The sequence below is a fragment of the Papaver somniferum genome, chromosome 9 (genome assembly GCF_003573695.1).
Source record: "Papaver somniferum cultivar HN1 chromosome 9, ASM357369v1, whole genome shotgun sequence".
Classification (NCBI taxonomy): domain Eukaryota; kingdom Viridiplantae; phylum Streptophyta; class Magnoliopsida; order Ranunculales; family Papaveraceae; genus Papaver; species Papaver somniferum.
In genome coordinates, this window is record NC_039366.1 from 140,745,563 (window position 1) to 140,756,783 (window position 11,221).

Consider the following 11,221-nt stretch of genomic DNA (forward strand, 5'->3'; position numbering starts at 1 on the left):
TCAAACCTCAGACATCCCATTCAGCTGGAGTACATTGAACCACCGTACAGGAAGCGCTTCAACATGCACATCGCTTCTTAGAAATGAAAAACGAGTCACGCTTCGCCTCACGCTTTAAAAGCCTTGCTTCAAACATCTGATCAATAAAGACCTTGGGAATATATTCACAACAGAACTTCAAAATAAGTTGAAAGCATTATTGCCTGAAAGCAGGACAGGTTCAGAAACATATTTCAGAATTTATCTACCAAGGAAGAAGTAATTTCATTTAATGAATTATACCATAACACAGCACTGAATTTTTCATGCAATAAGAAGATAAAACAGATTAGAGAAAGAGAACAATCCTATAGGGCAAACCAAATACAAAAACTTAGGCATGAGTTTTATAAAACTGACAGAACAGCAACGACACTATAACCACCTCGAGATGAGACAACAGTCGGAGAAACTTCTAGTCTAGCTATAACCGCGGAGATGAAGGACAAGGCAATGGGTTGTTTCCTTCTGAATATTGTAATCAGAAGAGTAAGACCATTCCCAAGCTGCTTTTCGGTATCTAGGGGAATCCCCTCTTTGTCCTGGATCTTAGCCTTCACATTATCATTAGTATATGAGCTCATGATGCCTTTCCCCAGTCGGTCTCCATAAAGATCTGCATGCAAAGACGCAAGATAAAGTGAAGGGTAGACTCTTTCTGGATGTTATAATCAGTAAGTGTCCCACTATCCTCCAATTGCTTTCCAGCAAAAATTGAACATTGTTGGTCTAGCGTGAAGCCTTCTTTGTTTAGTTGGTGTCTGAACTTCCAACTTCAGACAAAGTCTTCCAGTCAAAAGTCTTAGCGACCATCTTCTAATTGATCCAGCAAAAATTAACCTCTGTTAGTCTGGTGGGATGCTTCCTTGTCCTGGATTTTTTCCCTTCACAATCTCAATGGAATCAGAACTCTCAACCTCGAAAGTAATGGTCTTTCCTGTGTAAGTCCTAAATTATTTTTGCGTACCACCCTCGAGACTAAGTACCAACTGGACAGTAGACTCCATCTGGATGCTGTTGTCAGCAAAGGTACAACCATCTCCCGATTTCTTTCCAGCAAAGATCATATGTTGCTGGTCTGGAGGAATACCTTCCGTGTCTACACTTTTACATTAGCAATAGTGTCTGAACTCTAAACCTCCAAGGTAAAATTCTTGCCAGTCAAAGTCTGGACAGAGATTTGATGTAGAACCAAGTGAAGGGTGGATTGCTTCTGGACGTTGTAGTCAACAAGAGTATGTCCGTCTTCCAACTGCTTTCCAGCAAAGATCAACATCTGCTGGTCTGGAGGAATACCTTCCTTGTCATGGTAGTCAAAGTCTTCACAAAGATCTGCATACGACCACGAAGATAATGGACAATATGAAGAGTATACTTTTTCTGGATGTCGTAGTCAGCAAGGGTACATCCCTCCAATGCATTTTTCCCTGATATTAATACTGACAGCTGATTACCTGGGGGAAAAAACTGAGCAAATGAGATTCTAATAACAAGAAGAAAATATACAGATTACAAGTTCATAAGAAGCAGATGTACCAGGCAAAACCAGAGGAAGTACAAGCTGACCTTACTCAGAATCCAGGGTAGGTATACGTCGTTCTAGCCAATCACTAGCTTTCGAGTATATATATATTGAAAGCCAGCTGCTAGAGGAGAGAACTGCAGAAAAGCCGCTGAATGCTTTGAATTTGCCTTCCTAGTTAGGCTCGGTGCCAAAGATTATGTCACTTGCTGCTCATGAAAAAGGGAACGCTGGCCCTCACATAAAGATCAAGGGAAGGAAATTTCCAAATCAAACCTTCTCCGCTAATTTCCGAAACCTTAACAACAATACGCGAAGCAACTTGAGTCAATCACAGAGAAGGCACAATAAGTAAAGATGTCTTATAAGTTCAAGCTAAACAAGATATAAGGTATACCAAGTTAATGAAGTACCTCAATTTCCTTCCAGGCTCTTTGGATCCGCCAAACAAGATATAAGGTATACCAAGTTAATGAAGTACCTCAATTTCCTTCCAGGCTCTTTGGATCCGCAATGATTGTCAGAAAGAAAAATATGATGCCCAGCAGAGCATCTAGACCAATAAATACCACAAACTCAAAGCACAAGTCTGAACAAGTTCAGACTTTTCGTTTTATGTGCAACAAATGACTATTAACGGAATTCATGGTAACCAATGGAGCAAAGAAAGTAAAACAGATGGTACTCAACCTTTTATTGAAAGATCTCAAGTTTGATTCTTTGCAAAGTAAAATGAATGTACAATTGCACAGTTGTGCAGATATCTAGAAGCTTCTAATGATACAAAGGGTGAAGTCAAAATACCTAGCAACGCCAACCCTGAATGGGATCTAAAACATGGTTATGATTTGCTAAAGGAAACAAATCTCAGGATTACATAAACAATCAGAATTCTTCTACAAGTTCTTTCAAGTATACAAAAGAATGAACCACCATAATTACAAGTGCCTATCTGGCTGCCACATATAATTTAGGGTTGTTAGTTGTATGATCTTGAGGCAGTGAAAGCAATTCTGTCTGAACTCTTAACTAGCATGGAGGATGAGGTATTGTTAATCTTCACATGATGTCTTGCAGGTCATCCATAGGTATATCAAGACCCATTGAATCATGGTCCTGTAGGCTTTCTTCATCAAAATTAAACCAGGAAGTCAAATCCTGAGGTGCGCCAGGGTTATTTGACGCACCTAGGTCACCTATGCAGTCTAACTCAGATAAGGGTAAGTTTGAAAAATCAAAGGGTTCCTCCAATTCTATAGATGAACCTTGAGGAACATTACCAAGAGAACACGTACCCGTTTCTCTGCTTATTTTACCGCTAACATTAGTCACTGCATCACTGGAACCACGTGCCGAAGGGTACACCGGACATGTTGTTTCTGTAACCCGACCAAGAAGACCGTTCCCTGAAGTTGACAACTGAGCTGTTTTTTGCTTGGGCTTTGTTTTTGTTTTGCGATCACCCCTATAACCTCCTAATGCCGGGCGGCCAACCTTAGGGACAGAATTTCTTGCAGTCGTAACTTTGTTTTGATCCCTCTCTCTCTCAGTTCTTCTTCCCTTTGCTCCACCCATGAGACCACTTCCAGGAGCTGGAGTAGATCTTGAAGCAATACCTCCAGCAACATCATCGAGCAGAACTTCCTTCTTCTTCCCTCTGTTTGATAAGGTTTCATACTTCTGAAAAATTGGGCTGGAAGAGTGATGCGGGATTTGCAATGCATCCAACGAACCCCTCTCAAGCTTATCACCCTGAGGACCATGTCGCCTTATGACAGGAGGGATAACACCTACACCTGAGGGCAGAAACCCATTTAGATAAGAATAGAGTGTAATAAACTCTTTCATAATAGTTTTAAGAACGGGGGTAGTTCATTATCATGATAGCCAAAACATGTCTACTCGACAAAGGGCTCACAGAAGGTGTTTCTCTGAGGGTTTAACAACATTTTAAGTCCACCGAAAAATAGCTAACAATTGCCCGTCCATAGAGCATATGAATGTACACAGATAAGGTTAACTGATGCCCAGGGCTCAATTGGCATCAAACAGTTATATTACGATTACCTGATGTTCTGGGCTCTGATTGACTAGCATGAACACGTGCAGAAGTTGCTGTAGCACCAATAGCATCGGCAGATTTTGCATCAATTCTATCGACGAGTCCAGAGAAAACGATATTGCGCAGAGCAGGTTCACTGAAGCAACTTTTACCAGTATTTTCAAATTTCCGACATCTGGCAATAGTACGTTTAACAAATGCCATCGTAGCTTGTTTTGAGACCTTAAGGACTCCACTTTTAGAAGCACTACTTCCTCGGCAAGCCTGTAAAAAATGGTCACAGATGCATTTCATGGTCTATCGCTACCAGCAATTCACCTTATTCACCAAGTAGAAACTAGGCCGTTATTGGTAAAATTGGCAATCTGATAAGCAATCTATCATCCTCCAAAGCTTGGTCTACTATCTCATAATCTACAGTTTTATTTCCTATTTTTTGTTTATGTGCCAAGTGAAATAAACACGTCTAGTTAGGTCCATCAACAGCATTACGTAAGCAGTAGTAGTTGTCATTGTTTCCTAGATAACCCCTCCTTAGAAGAGTTTTTTAAGTTCAGAGGGAGTTGTAAGTTATTGGTGAGGCCAGAAAGAATAAGCCAACAGAACAAACAACCTCCAAAACTAACTAAATCAACAAAAACAATTACCATTAGCTTTTTATAAGCCATCTCGACGAGTTTGTGCATTGCCTCCTTCTCAAGATCCCTGCATAATTAATCACATCATGAATTTGAAGTTTAAACTAAGATGACAAATGAGAAGCATATAGACAGTTGCGTGTCCTATACCGTTCTTCTTCATCTCTTCCATTGCGAATAGATACATCTATCTTGAGTAAGTTCCTTTTCTTCTGTCCAGCCTATCAAATTAATAAATGTCAAGAAATCGTTTGGAGAAAGAAGTAAACAAGAATTAAAATGTACACAAACTGTAAAGCTACTACGCGCTTTCTCAGAATAGAACTGATTGTGAAAACTTAAAGCTGTTCAAAAGGCTGCACTTCAATCTAGACTCTAGTTAAACATATCAAGAAAGTACATAGGAGCAATTAGAACTATGTAAGCAGCACCTGTTGATACAAGTTCTTCTTTAATGCAATAATGTCTTTATTTATGTCATCTTCTTCTCCCTCTGCTAGGTCAGGCTGGAACAAGGGAAACTACTGAATGTAAGACACTCAGAAAAACAAACACCATCATTTGCACTCAATTGCTTAACTTAATACAGCTTACCACGGTTTCTGGAAACAGGCCAATACTCTGCAGCTCCAGTAAAACCTTTTCGTTCACAGACATCTGTTCATATTGACGTCCCACAGAAGCAATTCCAGAAATATTAGTGTGCCCATGCTGGGAGCCATCTACAATGCTTTGATCATATCCTGTTATATCCCCAAACTCTTGATGTAGCAAGCTATCATCTCCTTGCAGCAATTCATCGCTGTAGGAAGAATATCGCATGCTAGGGCTCTTAAAACTGTTAGAGGCAGTACTTCCATCACAAGATAAGCTATCAAACATAAACGGCTTTTGAGGCCTAAAGTTCAAATCTGACTCGATTTCAGGTTCAAATCTGTTTCCATTTGCACAAGGAGAACCATCACTTGAATAAAAAAATGATGGGTTTCCCCTTTCACTACTTTGGTCGAACTCTTCCAATTCATCTTCCGCGATCAAAGCTGAGAGTACTCTTTCATACAGAGGAGTCTCAAACTTCATATTTGTCTGCATTTCATCACATAATGAATCAGCCAGTAGTTCATCACCAAAACCCAGACAACGAGCTGAATCACTTGGTCCAGTTCCATTCGATTGGATTTCTTGTCTCTCTCTCGAAACCAAAGGTTGAGAAGATGCCACTCCATCAGGTACTAGATCACCCTGTGGAAATTGAACAGCTTCAGAACTACCAAAACAAGAAGGTTCTTAGACATTTTTGTTTAATTTATTTCGTTACTATATGGAATGGAAGTTTCAACTTTTATGAAATAAATAACACATTTTCTTGAGGAGTATCTGTCATGCCAATAAGGTACATGAATTGTGTCATGCATGTGCAAGCAACTGGACATTGAACAGCTTCAAAACTACCAAAATAAGAAGGTTCATAGACATTTTTGTTTAATTTCTTTTGTTACTTTCTGAAATGGAAGTATCAACTTTTACAGGTGAAATAAATAAAACATTTTCTTGCAGAGTATCTGTCATGCCAATAAGGTACATGAATTATGTCATGCATGTGCAAGCAACTAGTTTGCTAGTGTTGACAAAAGAAAGTATGCCAGCTGAACTGCCATTTTCAAAGAAGGAGAAAGTTATGCCTCTTAAATCTCGAGAGAGTAGAAGTTCAATCACTAAACTTACCAGAATGTTAGTGTTGGCACCAAATGATTCATGAATACTTTCATCAAGCTCTTCCACAAAATGTAACTGCTTAAAACACATTGAAACGAAGTTAGAGACCATTAACAAGAGCATTCAGGGTCTGCAATGAGAAAGACGTGGTACTATAACCTGTTGCTTCAGAAAGGCAGCAGTATCCAAATTGACAGTAGCGAAAACTGGCTCCATTTTCTTCCAGAACGATCCAGTACAGGCGTGATCTAAAGAAGAAAGTAAAGTTTACTTTAGATGTTGGAACATGCAATGTCAAAAAAATAGAGAGATATCTCACTAATACTTAAATATCAGATACATACTTCTGGAACTATGAACAGATGCTGCTGCTGCTAACAGTTCTTCATGATCATCATCTGATTCGCCTAGAAGATAAGTTAAGTAAGTAACCGGAATAAGGAAAATGTAAAGATATAGTTATGGATATAACTTTCAAAGTTTCAACAAGTATGATACCTGATAGATTCAGGGGATTCAGCAAGAAAATGCATGCTTAAAGAAGAAAATGTAAAGATATAGTTATGGATATAACTTTCAAAGTTTCAACAAGTATGATACCTGATAGATTCAGGGGATTCAGCAAGAAAATGCATGCTTAAAGAAGAAAAATAGGCAGAAAAGGAGAGGTCTGTAATTTTGTCAATGGAACTAGAATCTAAGGTGAAACATCAGATCACATGTTCAAGGCCTGAAATGAAGAAAGTACTTCACAACTACCTGTAAAATCAGAGGAAACACCATTTAGTATATGAACAGCACGCGTATAAGCCTTCCTTTCCGATAGCTTTTTTGAGGGTGGGCGACCAGGTTTACTGAACGAAAAAAGAATATCGACGAATCAATAATTTTCATTCCCAAATGGCATATAAGGTTAATTCCCTAATAACGACAATAAAAAAAAAAGGGGGGGGGGGGAGGGGGGAGCACCTTTCATTCTTATCAGAACCAGGTCTGGAATTCTGGAGTGGCTTCGATAACGCTTGATTCTCCAACTTTTCCCTCAATGGAGGAGCACCTGCTCTTGATAGTGATGAACCTCTTCCACTTCTTCCTTGTCTTCGCACACCATCTCCAATTTCTTCATTGCTGTGCATCTTATTCTTCTTTGTAGGCGCCATAAGAGGACCAACTTTTTGTGAACCAGTAACAGCTTTGTCGTCTATCTCATCATTATCAATTCCTTTCTCCTTCGATTTTTCACCAGCTTCTGATTCCTCACTTTTAGACAATCTGGCCGGCGATGGAGCAATCTCAAGTTTCACTTTCTGCTGTTGGGTGTTAGTAGATGCACCCCTGGATATTAGTGAACTGTTTGGCTCACTAGGAGTTAATCTACCACCAGTATCTTCACCTGGAAATCCTTCAGATGATGTCTGAGCTTCATCTTGATTCGGGACAGGAGATACCAGATTCGCTCTCCTAGTTCGAGAGATTTTTTGCGGTCTCTGACCAACCCACTGTGCCATGGGGGGTGAAGATGATCCTGTAGGAAGAGGACGCTTCCTAATATTCGGACCACTTACAGCCTGAACTTTGTTTAAGCTCGGAGGTTGCTCCCACCCATCGGTGACTCCAGGTCCTCGGTGGAAATTAGGAGATGAATGCACCGCACCAGCACTAGCACGTGGGGCCCTAGAAGCCTTTCCTTTAGTCACTGGATTAGAACTTCCTACCTGACTGTCTTCACGAACATTAAGCCTGGATTTTAAGATCATCAACATTGAGAATCCACAAGTATGTGGTGTTAAGTAATCATATAAAATAAGCAACCAGGTGATGATAAAATAAAAATGAGTTTAAACGTACTTGATGTTTCCCTTTGTGACACCTCTCTCTTTGTCCAATCCGGCCAATCTCTCCCGTCTATCATTTGAAAGAGAGACATTTTCCGGCTCATTCTTGGCAACAACACGGGCATTTCCACTAGTAGACTGGGATGCACCATCCAATTTGTTGTTTCCAGCAACTCCATTGGAAGAACCAGATCTGCAAGATATGTTACATTCATATAACAAAAAATGACATTTTTACAAAAAGAGATTATTATGAACCGATATCAACCATCCAATAGACCACTATGCAAATAGAGAAGTAATTAAGTACACCTGCAGACATGTTATGCTTGTAGTAATATGATACAAAAATAATGAGCAACTTTCTGCGTGGAGGTAAAGAATGCCTATGCCCGACTAAGAGAAGCTTCTGAATGTTTAGCAAACATATGAATGAATCCACGAGATACTGTTCGAATAGGTTAGGGATCAACAAATTCTGACATACCATTTCTATTACTCTTTGGTCAACACGTAAATCCAGGTTCAGTTATCTCAAGCTTTTCAGGATTCATGTATATACAACTTTAGATTTCTTGAGAACTTACCCGTAACTATGAGTATCACTGGATCGAAATGCTGGATCATTTGGAATTTTTTGAATCATTGGTCGTTTCAGCTCCCGGTCGCTGTCCCCAGCTCTAGTGATAACTGCTCCTACAGAACGCTTCCTTTTCATCTTCTTATCCCACCCTTCACCACCAGCAGGCAGTCCTCGAATCTTTTCCTCACCCTGAACAGGACCTCCACTGTTAGCTCTGAACATATCTCTTTCCTTATCCAGCATTGCAGGTTGCCTCAACGGTGCAGTAGCCCGTCCCTCTGACTGAATGAAGTGAACGAGCATCAATCATATTCCAAAATAAGTAAGGAGCGCTACTGAAATAAACTTACAAGAGTGACACCTATCAGTACATGCATACATTTAAGTGCAAAAACAGATAAAACTTAACCAATGTTTCGTGACAATCAGAAACAGATATATACACTCTGTTTAGTGAAGTAAAGCAACTAGTAGACGATCTTATTAACAACATACAACTATAATAACACAAAATGATATCTCAAAATAACCTTTTGAGCAATATGACTCAGGAGAGCAAAAAAACCAATATACTATCATGCCTAAGAATTTTTAAAATACAAACCCGTACATCTGCTATTGATGTGCGAACACGCCTATTAAGAACATTCTTTGTCCTTTCCTCCATTTTTTGATTTACAATATCTGGAGGATTCTTATGGATTTGACTTCCCATCTTCAACATGCCTCCCCCGCCTGATCTTTCACTTGACTCACTCCTTCGCTTCCTTGCGAAAAGGTTGTGGCGATACTTATCCAATTTAGCTATTGAATCGCTGAACTTTTTAACTCTATCCCTGATGAAAAGATGTTACATTTTCAGTGCACAAATGACTACCAGGGCTGTGGGAGTGATGGTGGCTCCAAGCCAAGGTGTCGCTTGTAGGCCAAATGGTAAATCCTAAGGTAATCCATAGCAAGAGGTTTCATCGTTAAGATATGAGATGCTATATTACCATATATTCCTCATAGATGACCTCAACTAACAAACATCATAAAAATACTTCAATTAATCCTGGAGAACGAGCGGATGGGACCGAGCAAAGTTGGAGATATGGAATAGGGATTTCTGCAAGCTATGTAAAACTAGTGTACCTAACGAAGTTTAGGAGCTAATGTTTTGGGCCAGTGCAAAATCAGAGTAGAATACATCAAAGAACTTACCTGGCCTTGGTAGAGGTATCTGACACACTTGCTCTGAAGCGTTTAAGCTCCTCCGATGCTATTGGAGGAGCTTTAGGATGAGCAGCACCAAAATGATCTTCTGAAGTGCTACCAAGTGAAACACCTAACACCCTCCTTAGCTCTCCCGAACGTGTAAACTTCTGATCACCAATTGTGATCATTTCTAGAGAAAGAAACTGAGATAACTGCGGTAACTCCACTGACAATGGACCATTATTCCCTCTAGACAAAGCAGGTCCAGAACCTAATAACCGACTCTCAATTCCATCACGAAAACTTCCCGACCTATCCAAATTCGGCCCTCCTGAATAGTTACCCCGCTGCCCATTTGCATAATTGGCCGGAAATGCCGTGCCCTCATTATTACCCGATGCTAACTCAAATCTAGTACTTCCAGCCATGCCTTTAAAAAAAAAAAAAAAACTCAACTATACCAACTCATATACACATTTGTTTCCTACTGAACAACCTTGAAAACAACTCATATACACATTTGTTTCCCTACTGAACAACCTCAAAACACACTGAAACGTACTAAAGGAATGCCTTCCTTTGATCTGAGATACTTCCTACTTTAACTTACTACAGTAAGTTAAAAATGAATATCCCTACAAAAAAAAAAACCTTTGACCTTAACTATAAAATCAAGAAATTTGGTACAGACAGGAATAAGACAAAAATACTATGATCCTCCTTCAAAATCACAAAATCAAAAAAAGAAAAGAAAGTGGATTCTATTCTAATTCAAACTATTTCAAAGTATCTAACCTTCTGAAGAATACCAGAAAACTCAAGAGATGGAATCAGACAAAACTCAAAAAACCTAAGCTGAAAATGAAAATTCGACTGGTTGTTCCAACTTATAATAAGATTGGTAATGATTGTTAGAGAATCTAAGAAATTAAAAAAATTGACCTAAGTAGCTCACAACCGAAAATCTAGGGTTTGTTGATGATGATACATCCTTCCTTGAACTTGAAGTGCTGAATTGAAGATGAAATTCAAGAGCTGACAGCTCAATTGGATCCAAACGTACCGACATTCACCGATCGGAATGGAGAGATCAGATCGAACAAAAAAAAAATTAATTTACAGACAAAATAAGAATGCTGGATTTTTTACTTTTGAAGGCCTTTTTTTCTCTCTCTTTGTATCACAGCCGTCATCGCGTTATAAATGAGGGGTACAGACGAAAATAACATTAAATGAAAATAGGATGAATATGAGATAAGCAGGCAAATGTAGGGATCTACGGTTAATTTATAACAAACGAATAATATTTATAAATGGTGTATTCATGTAAGAATATTGTGTTTGACTGGGGTGTTTTCCTATTTCGAGTAATTTATAAGGTTCTTGTCGTGAATATTCTGTTTTGTTTTCTACTGTTGTTGTAAGGCGCATGCTTTCAGAGTCCTTTTCTGAAAATTCGTGAATTATTAGTAGGATAATAACAGGAAGAACTAACAATAATGATCAGTGTAAATTTCCAGTTGGGTTGACTGAGGTTGACTTGTGTTGACTTAGGGCAAATAATTTGGGGATTAGTGACTGATGGGTATAATCTCACTGGGTAGTTAGTGACAGTACTATTATCTGACG

The 11,221-nt window shown here is 39.2% G+C and overlaps 1 protein-coding gene and 1 pseudogene across 5 annotated transcripts; both read right to left on the bottom strand.

Annotated features, from left to right (window-relative positions):
• Positions 1-203: 203 nt before the first annotated feature.
• LOC113312643 lies at positions 204-2,526 on the bottom strand (annotated as a pseudogene).
• On the bottom strand, positions 554-10,762 carry LOC113313407. 5 transcript variants are annotated; one of them, XM_026562174.1, is made up of 17 exons: positions 9,599-10,762; positions 9,006-9,231; positions 8,400-8,677; positions 7,826-8,005; positions 6,947-7,717; positions 6,737-6,831; positions 6,322-6,384; positions 6,137-6,225; positions 5,987-6,052; positions 4,859-5,503; positions 4,693-4,767; positions 4,412-4,482; positions 4,271-4,328; positions 3,629-3,887; positions 1,975-3,357; positions 1,606-1,859; positions 554-1,493 (listed from the first exon to the last, which is right to left on the bottom strand). In XM_026562174.1, exons 1-15 carry the CDS (start codon positions 10,018-10,020, stop codon positions 2,621-2,623), a joined length of 4,035 nt encoding a protein of 1,344 aa, XP_026417959.1. In that variant the 5' UTR covers positions 10,021-10,762; the 3' UTR covers positions 554-1,493; positions 1,606-1,859; positions 1,975-2,620. The 5 variants fall into 5 exon arrangements, with proteins under 5 accessions (XP_026417959.1, XP_026417958.1, XP_026417956.1 ...); XM_026562173.1 differs by having other exon boundaries at positions 4,856-5,503; XM_026562171.1 differs by having other exon boundaries at positions 2,043-3,357; positions 4,693-4,782; positions 4,856-5,503.
• Positions 10,763-11,221: the final 459 nt, after the last annotated feature.

Bases quoted from the DNA above. Each gene is read 5' to 3' on its own strand.
- LOC113313407 (XM_026562171.1), bottom strand. From the start codon at position 10,020: ATGGCTGGAAGTACTAGATTTGAGTTAGCATCGGGTAATAATGAGGGC. The intron at 7,718-7,825 runs GTACGTTTAAAC...CTTAAAATCCAG, and splicing joins GTCACAAAGGGAAACATCAA to GCTTAATGTTCGTGAAGACA. The intron at 6,385-6,736 runs GTAGTTGTGAAG...CTTATCTTCTAG, and splicing joins TGTTTCCTCTGATTTTACAG to GCGAATCAGATGATGATCAT.